This window comes from Ambystoma mexicanum, chromosome 9, assembly GCF_040938575.1.
Source record: "Ambystoma mexicanum isolate Mex_15411 chromosome 9, UKY_AmexF1_1, whole genome shotgun sequence".
Taxonomy (NCBI): Eukaryota; Metazoa; Chordata; class Amphibia; order Caudata; family Ambystomatidae; genus Ambystoma; species Ambystoma mexicanum.
The window spans coordinates 1,498,865,061-1,498,882,032 of NC_090931.1; the positions used below are offsets into that span (position 1 = coordinate 1,498,865,061).

Below are 16,972 nucleotides of genomic sequence, written 5' to 3' on the forward strand. Positions count from 1 at the left end.
CGATCGCTTTAACAGCTATTGCGCATGTGCAAATATGGTAAACTTACTTAGAGCATGCGCAGAGCCAACGGAGCTGTAGCCCTACTGCGCGCGCGCGCAGAGGGCGAGACACTAGGTGGACGCCGGCATTGTTGGTCCAGCGGCAGTGAGTGAGTGATTCCCCGCCAGCGAGAGAGCAGAGCACGCGCGTCTCCCGGGAGGTTCTGCACCCGTGGTAAGTAAGCCCTGCGGTTATTGCATAGGACCCGGCGACGTTGGCTCGCCGCATGGGTCTAGGATGCGATACTGGGATGCAAGGGGCGACTGGTGGGGGAGGCGGCAGAAGTGTGGGCGGACCGGCAAACAAAGGGTGGGCCTTGCACCGCCAGGAGGATAAAGGTGGGGGGACAGGTGTGATTGCTTTGGGGGGGGGGGGGGTTCTCGTGACAAGAGGGGGCATTTGGGCTCTCAATATTGCAGTAATCTGTGTAATCCCCCCCCCATGACCTAAATAAGAAGTGTGTGTCGCAGACCTGATTGCACTCGCCTGGGAGAAACTGCTGGAGATGCTGAGGGGCGGCGTTCCCGCCAAGTGGCAAGAAAACGAGCCCCACACAATGTGTCACATTGACCTCTGACATTAAAGATGCGGGGGGGGGGGGGGGGGAGTTGGACTTGGTCATACCCACTACATTTGAAAATAAAAAAACCCTTGGATGTATGCCTTTCCCACTGCCACATGTCACAAAGGTTAACTATTTTGATTGTGCGATCGACTATGTGTTTAAACTGCTCTCAAAAAACCTATTTACCATTTGTACAGTTCCCTTTTGCATTTGGAAACACTACACTACTCCAGAAAAAGGCATTTGAGTACAATTCTATTTGACTGGCGCCCATGACCTTCAACGGCGGGGGAGAGAGGGAGCAGGGGTGTGTGTGCGGGGGCGGGGACGGGGATGGGGGAGGCCTGCCATTCCCCTGGAAATAAACTGTGCAGATTTGGCTGTAAATGTGATGACATTTGCTATAATGTCATCACATTTTTATTATGGTTCAATTTTGGGCTAGCATTTTAAAACTATGGCTTAGCTGCGTTAATTTAGTTGCTATAATCCATCTATACATGTTTTTTTTTTATTGTGCTTCACTTTTTGTGCTAGCGGTGTGGACCCATAGCATAGCCACATCAATTTAATTTGCTAGAAATTAGTCACAAAAATTGTGTGCTAGCAGTTGAATCCACGACATGGCGTCATCATTCTCTCGCAGTGTGGTTCCATAGCATACCTGCAGCAATCAGTGTGTAGATCCACAGAGCAGTTGACTCAAGAATTCTACAGCCAATCTAATTGTGCTGCCAGTATAAGACCAAGAGAACAGCTTTATCAAGTTAATTTTGTATTATTGTCATTGTGCTGGCCATAAGTATTGTATTTTATTTGTATAGCGTGCCAAGCCCTTGTGCTTCTGGGTGCATTTTTTACATTGGTATAGCATAATTAGTTACATAGTCATACAGTAGGTAATTTAGAGAGGATAACAATTAAACAGTAGAATATATACAGGTAGGAGTGTGATGCATTAGATGGGTATACGTGAGAGTTCAGTGTATAAGGTTTAGCAGTGTGGAGGCTCGGGTGAGTTTCTTGATTTCTAAAACTGTGGAGGGTAGGTTCGGCCTTAAGTGTTGGTGGTAGTGAGTTCCACATTTTGGCTGCAAGAACCAGGAAACTGTCTCCTGCTTTTTAGAGCTTGAACCTAGGTAATATTAGGCAGTTGGAATGTGGAGGTCTGGTTGGTCTGTCTTTGTGTGAATTTATCACACAGGTACTTGGGAGCTAGGTTGTGTCAACGCATGTGAAGCCAACGCATAGCTACTTCACTCTCATTGTGCATCAACTTTGCTGTCTACCCGTATGAAGATCCTCGCCCCATGGAACCCAGTATGTAGTCAGTTAATTTCCTTTACTCACAGTTAACCCCTTCATGGATAGCCTAACCCCACTGATCCTTTCACTACAGTCTCTCATTTGCATTCTCGCGTTCCCTGCAACATTGAACCCACTACTTTGTCCATCCGACCTTCTTTACTCCACTCATTGCATTAATAGTGGTCCATAGTAGAGCTAGCCGATATACTGCCCCATCCCCATGCATCTAAGGGCATAGTTGGCAATTTCCAAAGCAACAGTCTTTGAACTCAGACATGCTTATTAATCCAAAGCCCTAAATACACCACTCTGCTCAATTTCAAGACTTTTGCAGCTTTATCACACAAGGAATGCATCACACCTCCATCCCCTCAATCTCCCCATAGCATCGACAATTGTGTTCCATGAAAGCAGTGAATCAACATGGCAAGACAGCACAAAGACCTCAGAAGGCGAAAGAAGACAACAGTGCATACATTTGGAAAGGTGTATCTGCTTTTAGCAAGTAGAAAAACGCCATTTACATTGTCTTACATTTTGATCTGTGAGCTGAGTGATTAAGGACTGTTTGTGAGGGTTCTGCATAAGCGGGGCAAAAGAACGTGTGTAGCATATCAAGGAAGAGTTTAGAAGTGGGAAAGGAAACCAGACCTAAAGCTTGTTTTTCCATCGGTCAGTCTTATTGAGAGAGGATTCTGTAAGCCAACTTAAGCAAATAATCTACAGTCAGAATTAATAAGAGATACACGTCTAAAATGTTTATTAAGTTTCAGAATCTTTGTCAGAATTAGGGAAGTGTATTAGCATAAGAACCTCTGGAATTACCAGCATTTTCAAAGAAGGAACCATTTTCTATTCATTTTGGAGACAACAAACCCGAAAAAGGAGTACAAAGTGAATGTATGGTGAAACCGTCTGGGGCCTTAGCCCCTTTTTAAAATCTTAATTTTTTTGGTTTGTGAAGTGGTTTTGTGGTAAACCTTCCCCAAAGAAAAAGAATAATCATGATTTACTCTTCAAAACTCATCTAAACAAATGTGTCCATCGAAGTAGCCCCGATCATCATGGGTAAAATGGACACATATCCAAGTTAGACTTGGCAGAGGTGTGCAAGATAATCCTATCCCAAGAGGCCGGAACACCCCCTTCATGCTTGATGACTGCAGTTACATTTCAGATATCAAGCAAGTGATATATCAACCTTGTTTTAAATCTGACAAATGATGTGCTTCTATTTCAAAACAGGTCCACCAGATCACTCAGAAGAAATTGTGTTAAAAATCAACCTAGTGTGTAATAAATGCATGCATTTCGGCCCCAGGGTTTTCATTGTTTTTTGGGGAGGTTGAATTATTTGCTTGCTTCAGCATGAATCCAATATATTCCTGCCCCCCCCTTTTTTTATTTGCAGCAAATTAAATATGACCTTTAAGGGCTGCCTTCTAATTATACCAAATAACCACCAAAGTTATCTTCATTTTTATCAAGATTAAAAAAAAGTTGACCGGTTGTCGGAGAATCTACAAACCATTGTCACATGGGAGGGCATTTTTTTTAACTCTGCATTAGAAATATGTGGCATTGAAAAGGTTCAAGGCAGATGACCACAGGAGCATGTTCAGACAACGTGATGCACTCAATCTGGGAATCGACCAAGGCAGAGATCTATTAATGCATATATAATCAATACATGATAGTATAGTCCTACATTATATTGTGGAAAATAATTCTTTTATGGAGAACATTTTTAATTGATAGAGGCTTTGATCTATATGCAGTAGCGGTTATGGATAATGTAAGTGGATTTCGAAATCCGCTTAAGAGCAATGTTGAGGAGGCTCTCCAAAATGTGGGCGTCTCCATTGAATTGCTGTTGTCTAACCCTTCGAAAGTAAAAAAGATTTTGAAAGGCAATGACTTGCAACAAAACACAAGAATAGGATCGCAGTCCAAAATCTACAACCAGACGTACTTCATGTGGACATTTTTTCCATAAACTGGGGTTATTTAGCTAAATACCCCAGTAGAAATCTATGCAATGTTTTTATGGGGTGTAGGATAAATGTGTTGCAAACCAATTTTATTTTAATAGTCAGAATATGCCATCTGATACGTGGAAATGGTGCAGATTTTGTAAAAATGTGGGAATGAATGAAACATTGGAGTATATCTTACTTGTGTGCTTCTGACTCAACAAATTTTATATTTCGGACAATTTGTTGTTTCCACCCATTATGTTAATAGAGTTACTGTGGTACCAAATGAGGCATGGAAACTCGACAGCGTTAAGGGTACAGGTGACTGCTTTTTTGAAAAATATCCGTGACCTGTATTAATGATTTGTTAGTCGGCTGGGTTTGATCTTAAGGAAAAATCCTTTCTGTGTGAACTTTTATCATTCTTATTATTGTTAACAAGAAGCGAATATACGTATGTGAAAACGGCCATCCCGGCTGTTTGTGCTGTTATTTAATTTTATTCTGGGAATGCCTTTTTTGTTTGTTTTGTACGACCTACTGAGATTTTAATATTAACGTGAGATTTGCTATACTGTTATGTGATGTTTTGGATTAATGCTTGAATTTATATTTTTGGTAATATTTTGTAAAGGTTTAAATAAACCAACACAAATGAAGATAAAAAAAATTAATTATATAATTGAGTGAAATGGTAACTCAATGGGCCTCATTACGAGTTTGGGGGTAGGCATGCCGTTTTTAGCGTCATTGCTACCCCCAAACTCTGGTCCAGGTCTCGCAAAACGGGAATTACCGGGCCATTCTGACCTTTGCAGGCCCAGTAATTCCCATTCACTGGACCCGGTACGTCCCCATTCCCATTGAGCCAACATAGGGCTCAATGGGAATGGGGAGGATGCGAACAACGGACCCGTTAATGACAGGTCCATTGTTAGCATCCTGTTCTGCTAGCGGGTGCCACTCTGCACGTCTGGTCTGACCAGGCATACAGAGCGGGGCCCGCTGTATAACTCGTAATGTGGCGGCCCGGTATGAACGATGCAGGCCCCTTACCGGCACCGTTCATACCGTGGCCGCCACAGTCGTAATGAGGCCCAATGTGACTGGGAGGAGCTAAATGCAATGAATCTGCAAGACCCAACTGTGAAACAATATATAGAAACTGAGAATTAATATTTAGTTTTCCTATCCATATATGTACCATAACATTATTACAATTCCCACAAAATATTAAATTGGGTAGATCACATTGCAATCAGTATTTTTTCAGATTGGACAACTAAACTATCGGGTATAGTGGGACCATACATATTCATTAATGTAACCACTTCAAAGTCTAACAGTTTGATGAGAACCCATTATCAGATCCACTGTGCAACAATGTATACTTAAGAGACGTATTAAGATAGAAACACCATTCTTTTCCCAATCGCAGTGCTAGATAATACTCACCCTCAGAGTTTTGCTTAACTTTGCTGATTCTGTTACATATACATGCGTTTCTTGCAAACTGGCAAGGATGGTTTAGACCTAATCAGATGGGGTCAAACCTTTTTGTCTTTAGCTGAGATGTTAGGCATTTATTTATTGTTTGCTTGTTAGGCACTTATCCAATAAGAACATACCGTTTGAAAGCGCCCACAGGGAGGGAAGGGGAGAGGGAAATACATTAAGCATTACAATATAATGTTTAAGAGCAGAGGGCGGAAAGGTAGGGCGGCAAACCTAATATGCCTCGTGAGTTTCAGAATGTGCAGTGAGGAAGAGGGAATTTGGGTTAAGAGCTGTGGAGTCCGAGCCCATGGCTGGACCATGGGAAACTTGCTATAATGTTGAGTGCTACACGGCCTGGGCCATGAGAGGTGTAAGCGCGAGTCTCCAAAGAGGGTATGCAGACGCAGAGTGCTGTGGAAAGAAAGGAGCTGGGAGGAATTGGTGTGGGAGGTCAAGGCCCTGACTATGCATAAGGGCAAAGTAACCCATTCAGCAAGGGTGAGATTAGCAGAGGAGAGAAGGAGGAAAAGAGAAAAGTCTTAAGGAGCTTCAAGAATTTGAGAAGATTATATGCTCGAGGGGGAGGCTATTCCAGAGGAGGGAGCCCACAGACGAAAGTGATCGACCCTCCACTCCCCGTCCTCTGTTTAACAAAAGGCTTTACACACAGAGTTGGTGCCAGAGGAGCAAAGTGGTCCAGGGGGAGAGCATTTGGAGAGATAAAATTGAAGATAGTGTGATCCCCGGGCTCAGACAGCATTGTGGAGGATGCAGACGGATTTGAATTTAATCCGTGCAGCAACCGGTAGCCAGTTAAGACTTTTTGGTACAGGAGATATGCGGTCCCTGGGCTTGAGGCCAAGAGTCTCGCTGCCCTACTTTGGGTAAGCTGGAGGGGTTGCAGAGTGGAAGAAGGAAGGTTTGGGAGGGAGTCGGAGAACAAGGGCTTGAGTAACAATGAGCCTCGGAGGGAAAGTGATAAATGGTAGAATTCCTTTTGAGAAGGAAGAGCTGATAGTTGGACTTCTTGGCAATGTCCTGAGTGGGAGGGAGGGGAGAATGGAAATGGAGGAGTCGAAGATGACTCCAAGGTTTCTGGCTTCAGTTGAAGGCGCAAGGGGAGAGCCCAAAGAGGAAGGCCAGAGTGAAGGGAAGGAGGAGGAAGCCTGGGTCCCAATGGGAAGGAGCTCAGTTTTACAGGCGTTGAGGCAAAGGTCGCTGGAGGCACACCAGGACTGGATGGCAGAAAGGCAGTCAGGGATGATGGAGTGTGCAAGAGGGTCGGCAGCGAGTCTAAAAAAGAGCTGTGTCATCTGCGTAACACTGGAAGTTGGAAGAGAAAGAGGAGATGAGGCATGCAGGGAGAGTAAGGTAGTTATTAAAAAGCCACAGGGAGAGTATGGAGCCCTGAGGGACACCACAGGTGGAGATGGAGAAGGGCTCATATATGACATGGGAGGAGCGGTCGTTGAGGAAAGGGGACAGCCAATTTAGTGCCTGTTCCAAGATACTAAGTGTATTGTGTAGACTTTGTATGCGGATGTACTTCATATTCCACAGCATGCATTACAAGATTAAGGTAATGGAATCAAATGTCAAGAAGTTATTTCTAGCGCATTGGCATAATATATACATGTAAACCTTATACCAACAATAAGGGGAACACATGGTAGTAGGAAGTATTTTAGCTTACACCAACGTTACCATAAGATGCAGAAACACTTTGCAAAACCGATTAGTTTACAGCAATAATGCAGCCACCAGTATTCTAGCCAAGAAAACGGGCAAATAAGCAGTTGTGAACCCAATGTAACAGTCCACCAATGCCATTGCCTCACTCCACCATAATGAATGTCAATAGAAAACCCATCTCTCGGTGAGACACATAGTTGTATTAAAGCGCCTGCTGTGTGTCTTTCCACTGTAAGTAGAAGGGATTTGATATCTGAGGGAAGCCAAATATGCTTTTTACAAGTACAAATAAACGGTTACGATCCAATGGGTCCTCAGATGTGGACGTACAAGGACAGCCAAAGCCATACTGAGCATTGCGCTGTTTCAAGGGTGGTCTGTTTGAATAGCCGTGTTAATAATTATTAATAAAAACCCTGCCCTTGCTACAGAGAGTGCCGTGTCAGAATCCATCATACAGACCATTTTAATGGAATAGAAGCCCCCAAAACATTTATGGGAACTACTAATGCTAAATATTAACTATTAGACGCCAGGTGGCATTCGTTTGAACACCGGTCGGAGAAGTGGGGAAAAAAGGAACAGCAAGGGTGAGGATGTTTCCAATGAGGGTATGCACCTTGAATTGGTCCTTCCAAGTCTCCAGAAGGATACTTAGAATTTGGGGGCACGGTAAGGAGGGGAAACAAAGAAATCCCAGTAGACTTAACCACTTGCACTATATAGGTGTACCTGACTATTCTCTTTTTTACAAAACATGCTACCTAAGTTTCTGGCCCTTTCTACGACTACATCTGTTCAACTTGGTTTCAAGTAATTAATATGGCCAGTGGGAGAAGTTTCCATTAAGGGGCATTTAGTTTTATTATCCAAACATGATGTTAAGTTGTTAAAAACCCAAGTCGTCCATTATAAAGAAAAACGCAACGTTTTGCCTTCCTTTCATTGTGGAAGTTAGTTTCCCACAAACAATCTGATGTAATTGGCACATCCCATTTGGTATGCGTTAACTTTATTATTTTTTTTTTTTAAAGCCAGACCTGCATTTCCATTCTAAAAGTTAAATAATACAGTATTACTGTTTTGCTACTTTAAAACCTTGCGTTGTCAGTGTTTTTCAGTAAAGCTTAGGTTAGTGTATGTAAATCTCATAGTGTAAGCTATATTTCATTTGTTGGGTGGGGTACATCCTCTTAACAGGTGAACACTTGAAAATGTACATGATCACACGGCCCAAAGCCTTTGATGGCAAACCTAGTTCTGTGACCTGTTGATGGAATTCTCTGTGCAACTGCTCTGATCCCACCTCCTTAACTTTTTATCTCATCACCCTTTTGCTTTATACCAGTTACCCTAAAAGGGAGATGCCTGCAGAACTAGAATAATCCACCTAGTTTGGCCAGTTCTCTGCCTGCTATGCCATACTCTCTGCTTAGTCTTTCTTCTTACATAATGAATACACAAAGCTAACTAGAGGTTTACATGAAACGGTGAGCAATCCATCCAGTCTATTCATCTACAGATCCACTGCCATACCATCCAGATCTCGATTGCTCTACGATTATGATTGCATTATATATTAGCACCTGCGAGAGAGAGCTGGCCAATCCAGAGCGGGGTACGAACGCGAAATCTGCAAGTAGCTGCCCCCATTTCATGTCAGGCCTCTGTCCTTGGAGGCAGTGCCCCACACTGAGACCCCACTGCAGTGTTGCACCTCTCCCTGCCCACACACCACCTTGCTCACCTGCAGGTTCTAAAAAAAGTTTTTCCCAAGGCAAGTCCAAGATGCAAGCGCTCAAATCAAGATTTGACTGAAGAGTTGAAATAACTCTTGGCCATGGCAAAAGTCTTTCATTTCAGGGATCGGAATTAGGATTTGATGACTAGGAGCAAAAAACAGCTTGTGGCATTACCTGTTAGGCAGGACCTATCAATGGGGATCCAGGAGACAGTCCTTAGTGCGCAGCAAATTTATCATCTGCGCAAGATGCAAAGGCAAATCTTTTTAAATCTTAACACATGGCTATCTTAGTATTACACCACTTGCCTGGGGAGTCAAAAGTAGCTCCCAGTAGCTGTTGGTTCTAAACTAACCAGGCTCCCCTTGGCTAACCAGGAGGTAAATGGCTCCCAGCAACTTCAAACTGCATTTCATAGTGATGGGCACCTGACAGCACCCGTAAAGCATGGGTCAGGTTGTGTCTATACCAACGTCCCTATTCCTAAAGCCACTGAAAACCTGGATCTGCATATGGACCAGTGCACAAACATATTGACTTTGTACAAAACTGTAGAATGGCTTGGGCTGTCTTTGGAGAAGAGCTGTTTTACAAGCTTGCCCTGATAGACTACACCCCAAGAACTTAACAAAATGCTGTTAAAGGATAGTCTCAAGGGGTTTGCTATGGCCTCTGGAGTCCCTGAAGATAGTTCCAACTACTCTTGGCCTGTAGCACTGTGAGGTCAAAACTGAACATTTGCATTCAAAATATTTTGATGGTTGAACCATTAGCCAATATTTCCCAGTTAACCCTGAGATGTACAAGTACTTGAAACCATAGAATATGGCTTAAGTAGGTACAAAGCATGAGTGTCTGATGGCTTAAGACCGGCCCTGCTCCCCTGTTGCCACTATCCTGTATAAAGGTAACGTGGCTTCCCTGATATTCAGGCAATATGACCCGATGACATGGCGAAACCAAAATAACCCTGTGCTTAGGATGGCTGCAAGCAATGTATTGTGTTTTCCTAAATGGGTCTGTGTTGAGAAAATGCATATTTTGATCTTTGCTGTGAAAGAATGTGCACTGTGCCTTCTGAGTTTAGTATTTTATCTTGTGGTTTGGATTGTTTATAATGTTTTAATATTGCAAATATGTATGCTTTGTAAGGTCTTAAGATTGTGCCTTTTTTCAAGAACCAGAACATGATAAATTGAAAAAACAAAATATAATGGCCAGGAAAGACTGATGGACAATTGAGACCCCTTGACCATGGTACTTACACCTCCTGCCATCTCTCTCTTCATAGTAGTCTTCTAGTAGAAATTGGTGAATCTTTGAGACCGTGTGTGTGTGTGTGTGTGTGTGTGTGTGTGTGTGTGTGTGTGTGTGTGTGTGTGTATATATATGTATATATATATATATATATATATATTTTAGTGCTGTAATGCTTTTGTCAAGTCACATGGTGCCGGTAACCCTTTTTTGTGTCCCTGCATCTACAGTTGCTGCCTGTTCCTATGTGCATGTGATCTGTCTTTCCTCCTCCTCTCCACTCAGGGTGGATTCCAATGATGCCACTGACCTTGGCTTCTTCCACCTCAGTGTGAGAGTTCCTAACGTCCATGTTAGCCTGCCCGTTCTCCAGTATCCCACAAATTATTTTGGGCAGTGCTGGCGCACCTCCTCTCTCCGCATAGCTCTCCTAGGGCTCGTTCTGTATGTCTTTGCCCCTCTCCTACTCCTGGGCATGAGTGGTAATGAACAGTGAGGACACCATGCTTAAATTCAGGTTCATGGTACAGTGTTGCAGTGAACGTGTGAATGCGTGTTCTACTGTCTTAGAAATCTATCTAGCTGTTCTTAACACCAATTGTCAGTACTTGGCTTCAAATGCCTCCTATGTGGACATAAGGATGGAAATTGGAAGGAGAGTTCATCTTAATTCCCAGAACGTTTCCTATGTTCCTAAATGTTTTTCTGTGGTGTATTTTACATGCAGTAGAAGGATAACCTTTCGCTTTAATTCTACAGGTGACTAGCATGGTGAGCAAAAAGAAGGTGATGGTGACGATGATTACAGCGTGCTAGAACTGACCCCCAATCAAGACTTGCATGGAAGACAGAGAAGACGCTGCCTCACTTTGGAACGGAAACCCAAAGCTAGAAGCATTGAGGAGAATATCTAGGATCAGGAGTGCTGAGAACTCTGCGCTTGAAAAAGTTGTCTTCAATCCTGCACACTTGATTCTATTTCATTAAACACCACGTTACGTGACCAGACCTATAAGCCCAAAGAATCATGGGAATGAGAGGCTTCCTAAATGGAAGCAACGTGCACAGGTAAACTGGACCCCCGTGCAAGTATCAATCTCAAGAAGAAATTCCGTCCCACAGGACTGATCGTTATTTACATGATATAGAAACCCTATCCTTGGGAGGAGTATCGGGTCTAAGTGAAATCTGAAGGTTTATTGGGAGACACCACCTTATTGGTGCATATTTTGAAGTAAAGGTTTTATATTACAACAAAAGAATAGACTTCAAATAAGTGAGGATAACCTGACCAAATCATTGTGCATGCAAAATCAAAGTATGCCGACACAATACACAAAATCAAGAGAGGCTCTAGTTTTGGCATACTGATAATGCTAGCATAAGTAAGAGCAGTCGTAACTAAATTTAGAGATTACATGTTAGCATTATCCATGTATGCCTTCACACTAGAATGAGGTTTGTTCTAAGCATTGTATGAATTTCTTGTGAATCCAGACATGGAGATGTTAAAAACTGAATATCCAAACTATACAGGCATGGAAATATTAAAAACTGAATATCCGAACTATACAGGCATGGAAATATTAAAAACTGAATATCCGAACTATACAGGCATTGAGATGTTAAACCCTCACTATCGGAACTATACAGGTGTGGAGATGTTAAACCCTCAGTATCAGAACTATGCATGCATGGAGATGTTAAACCCTCACTATCGGAACTATACAGGCACAGAGATGTTAAACCCTCACTATCGGAACTATACAGGCATGGAGATGTTACACCCTGGCTATCGGAACTATACAGGCATGGAGATGTTAAACCCTCACTATCAGAACTATTTTAGTTATGAACGCATTCTTATTCCGCATGAGCAAAGGCACACACAAGAAAACCTTGGTCCATGCACTGAAAATCAGGGAAGATTCAGCGAGAAAATAAATCTAATTTACCATGAGAGTACACATCTGGGAGAAAAACGTTTTCAGTGCACTGAATGCCTGAAAAGGTTCACAAGTAAACGCCACCTTGCTGAGCATGAGAGAGCTCACACAGGGGAGAAACCGTATCAGTGCAGTATATGTCCGAAAAAATTCAATAAGAAAAGTCATGTTACTCGACATGAGAGGACCCACACAGGGGAAAAACCGTATCAGTGCCATGAATGCGAGAAACGATTTGGTTGTAAAAGCACTCTCACTCAGCATGAGAGCACACATGCCATAGATGAAGATTTTCAGTGTACTGAATGTGAAAAGTGCTTCCGTTCCCAAACTACTCTTATTTGTCATATGAAAACTCATGTGGGAGAAAAACTTTACCCATGCACGGAATGTGAGAAAAGTTTTACTGAAAGAAGGGCACTTTCACTGCATGAAAGGACCCACACCGGAGAAAAACCTTATCAGTGTACTGAATGTCTAAAGTGCTTCAGTTATAAGTGGTCTCTTATTCAACATGTAAAAATGCACACAGGAGAAAAAATTCAACATGGAAGAACGCACACAGGAGAAAAACCCTATCAGTGCACTCAATGTCTGAAACAATTCAGTGGGAGAAACCACCTTGTTGAGCATGAAAGATCTCACACCGGAGAAAAGCCTTATCAATGCACTGAATGTTTGAGGAAATTCAGTAGGAAAAGTCATCTTACTCGGCATGAGATAACTCACACTGGGGAAAAACCGTATCAGTGCACTGTATGCCATAAAAACTTCACTCAGAAAAACACATTAACAGTACACGAAAGACTACATATGGAACCCAAGGTGAATCCAGAAAAGAAATATCAGTGCACTGAATGTCACATGTGCTTCAGTCGTAGGCGCGCTCTAGTTCAGCATGAGAGAACGCATACAGGAGAAAGACCCTATCCGTGCCTTGAATGTCGTTGGGAATTCAGCAATAGAAGCGCTCTTGCCCAGCATATAAGAACACACACAGGAGAGAAACGCCATCAGTGTAGTGAATGCTTAATCAAATTCAGTAGGAGAAGCCAACTCACTGTGCATGAGAGAACGCACACAGGAGAAAAACCGTATTGTTGTAGTGAATGTCAAAAATGCTTCAGTTTCAAAACCACGCTTATTGTTCATGAGAGAACACACACAGGAGAGAGGCCATTTGAGTGCACTGAATGTCAGAAGAAATTCAGCCAGAGAAATGGTCTTATTGAGCATTTGAAAACGCACACCGGAGAGAAGCCGTATCAGTGCAGCGAATGTCCAAAGAAATTCAGTAGGAAAAGGAAACTTGCTCAGCATGAAAGAATACACACTGGAGAAAAACCATACCTGTGCACGAAATGTAAAAGATGCTTCAGTTTTGAAAGCACTCTCATTCGCCATCAGAGAATTCACGCTGGAGATGAAAATTATCAATGCTTAAAATGTAACAAAAAATTTGGTCGGAAACTCTCTCTCATTCTACATGAGAGAGCACACATAAGAGAAAAAGCCTACCAGTGTACTGCATGTCAGAAAATGTTTAAAAAGAAAAGTCATCTTGACCGGCATGTGAGAACTCATACAGGGGAAAAACCTTATCAGTGCAAGGAATGTCATAAAAGCTTCAGTCAAAAAAACACATTAACGTTACATGAGAGAAGACACATGGAATTTAAGGTTAATCTAGAAATGGAGGCACCTACAAATCTCAGTAAAGTGAATGGCGGACATGATTCAGTCATAATACCTAAACCCTGTGTTATTCAGCATGCGTGAATGTCCTCTACAAACTGAACATCTGTGAGCTGAAGGGTATTTTATTAGGGTCAATACAAAACACTACTTCTGTTTGTATGATCCCCAGGTTCTCTGGTGGATCTGGAAGACGCTGGGTGGGTTAGTTGGGGAGTAGAGGAAGAATGCAAGTTTCAATTGCTCTTATGTTGATTGTTGCACACTGGAAGTAGCCCCGAGAGCGGGTGAGTCTGTAGGGGATGCATGTCAAGTGATGAGGTGTTTGCGGGCAGAAAGGATACCTCTTGTGCCTATTACGGTAGCAAGCATTAGCTTCGGTGAAGGTATGTAGGTTTTGTTCTACAAGTGTGGTGTACTGACTGCCTTCTATGGAAGGTGCAGTTCCGAAGCTGTGTGGGGGTGGCATGGTTGGTTTGTATGTTGTGTTTTTGAGCACACGTGAGTGATTACTAGGGATGGTTAGCAAAGGTGCAACACAAATTGCTCTAGCTGCAATAATCCAAACAATGCATCTAAAGGGCATAGACCAATTTATCTAGCTGCAAAATGAAGGAATCTGATGAACTTGGTTAAACAATACAAGCAATTTATTGTGTTTTCCTGTGGAATTTAGTCTAGTTCCAACAATCGATGTAGCAATGCACACAATTTAACCAGCTGTAAAATGAATTGCTCTGTACAGTGAGCTAATCTAGTGTTTTAATCTAGGTAAGAAAAAAATGAATCGGCTTTAGCCATCAATATCGCCATCCATAAAATGAATCTAGCTGTACACATCAATCTGGTCAGGTAATCTAGGTTACACCACAATACATATAGCTAGAAATGATTAATCTAGCTAGCAGCCAATGTACAGATGCATAACATTAAGCTGCAATAGAAAGGAATGGATTTAGCTGTGCTAGTGAAATTACTCTACACAGTTGAATTGATGCCGTGCGAAAAATCATTTAGGTTCAAAAGAATGAATCTAGCTGCAATAATAAACCCAATGAGGAGCTGTTAAACCAGGGCATCTGTTGAAATGCAGTGCAGCAACTAATTCAACATGATCCTTTTGATGCAGGTCAATGGGGATGTCCCAGTAGAAGAGTCGTATGGAAAGCTTGATTTCTGCCACCACGAATCCTTGTGTTTCTATTTTTCCGAATACATTCTGATGTCATCCCACTATTTCCTTTCCAAGCACATGCCCAGATTCCCTGCAGGGGCAATATCCTTCCCAAACCTTTTAACATGCCTTCTTTAGGGAATGCTAAAAGGCTGCAGGGAAAGAAATCACTAGGCTCTTCGTCCAGCTTCAGGGTAAGCATTTAAATGTTGTACACTTTCATTGGACAGCCGTTTCTTTTTTTTTATCTGGAAAAATTTTTACATTTATTATTTTGATTTCCATCTGTTTTTTGTTTTGGAGGAAGCTAATCAGCCTGGGTGGTGCCCTCTTCTAGATTTAGATTTCTGTAAAGAAGCTGGTCATGCTGTTTCTTTCACTATGTGATGGGCAGTCATCGGAGAAAGAATAATGTGCGTGGACAGTGTGACCAAAAGATCTGTTTTTCCCAGACAATAGTTCCAGATATGAAATCCCAGAGGGCCATGAGGTGAAATTGGCACACAAATATTTCCTGTCACTGATCAAGCGTTAATCATTGCTTATTCCTGTGTGAACATTGGAGGGATTTAATATTTCTTTAATCTACCCCGCCTGGTACTCAACCAATTTTATAACTAGTATTGCCATGACATTTATACTAAAATGCTGCCAGAGCAAAATGTGTATCATTATTGTAATACGATGTGTTTTGGAATACCTCCTCAGACTTGTAGTAAAACTTAAGAGGGAGTTCCTACAGTATTGAATGCAGCAAATTTAAACCAGGGAAAGTCCTGGGCAAAATGCACAGCGTCCTGTGTTGACCCTTGAACTGCTCAAATAGGCTACATGTGTAGCCGCACAACCAAAACTGGTTTGGGAATTGTGTTCTCCCAAATCAAATGTTAACGGCTAATTATGAAAACGAATGCTCAGGAATAAATATGTGCTATAAATAACACTAAGCCTCAGTTCAAAACGTAGCAGAAATCTAAAAGGGGAAAATAAACCAAATCTCTAAAAATGATCAAAATATATTTCCAGTAAAATGTATCAATACCTAGACGAGGTACGTGTGTATGATGCAAATGGGCAAAACCAAGATACCCCAAAAGTGTACTTCATAGTGAGATGGAATCCGACGGACCGGAGACCAGGAGGAGCCTTGTCAAGAATGGGTGGAGGGCAGAGACCAGGAATCGTGGGAGCGTAGCGAGCCCAACAATGTCTTATAAGGGTGAGCCTGTAAGGGGTAGGGGTACGAGCACACGGCACTGCATCAAGGATGCTCAAGAGGAGAACAGTGATGAAGAAGAGGAGGTGTGGGAAAGAACCCCATCGGCATGAGCTCATTGCTACCCATTGAGGAAAGTGAGAAAGGGGCAATGGGGAGCCACTGCAAGACCCTAAGAGGGGGAGATGTCGAAAAAAAAGACCTCCACTCCCAGGTATATTTAGCCTTCCCTCTCTTAGGGGAAGTAGTGGGGTGTTTACAAGTGTTATACAGCCATGTACACACTGAGTGTTCATGCACTTCTGAACCGGGGAACCCAGGAGCAGTGTTCTTTTAACAGAGCAGTAGCCAAACGCAGTCATTGGCCAAGGACACCAGAAAGAAGTGTGGGGGACTCTCAGAACCTCCAGGACTGTGAGCGATTGTAAATGGATTATCTCCACTGTGGAGGAAACCTGGACAGAGACCTGCTGCCCCCCACACTGTTGAACTCAAGAAGAAGCCACCCTTCTATTGTTTAGTTTTACCTTGCTTTGGCCCAACTCTGTAAATAAACCTTCATTCAAATGTGCCTTCTCGTGTCTGCCTTGTGGTGATCCTACTCTGCTCTGTAACAGGTTGCAGTGCTGCATCCTGGCCTGGAGGTGTTTAGGTACAATCGACTTCAGGCAACGTTTAGGGTTGTCAAGTCAAGAGGCCTCCACTTCTCTCCTAGATGTGAGATGGGTCAATATGTTCTGCATCTTTTGCAGTCTATGGTCTTGGGATTTGGGAGAGGCCTGCGTAGAGAGAATTCCCGTAATTGAGTCGTGTTAAAGAGCGCACTGAAGACTATGGAGCCATTTTAATGGCAGTATATATGGG

At 42.7% G+C, this 16,972-nt stretch overlaps 1 protein-coding gene across 1 annotated transcript; it reads left to right on the top strand.

The window, feature by feature from the left end:
• Positions 1 to 63: 63 nt before the first annotated feature.
• LOC138489311 (zinc finger protein 271-like) lies at positions 64 to 16,680 on the top strand. Its single transcript, XM_069617011.1, has 2 exons — positions 64 to 214; positions 10,837 to 16,680. Exon 2 carries the CDS (start codon positions 11,577 to 11,579, stop codon positions 13,800 to 13,802), a length of 2,226 nt encoding a protein of 741 aa, XP_069473112.1. The 5' UTR covers positions 64 to 214; positions 10,837 to 11,576; the 3' UTR covers positions 13,803 to 16,680.
• Positions 16,681 to 16,972: the final 292 nt, after the last annotated feature.

Coding starts and splice junctions, on each gene's coding strand:
- LOC138489311 (XM_069617011.1), top strand. CDS start 11,577: ATGGAGATGTTAAAAACTGAATATCCAAACTATACAGGCATGGAAATA.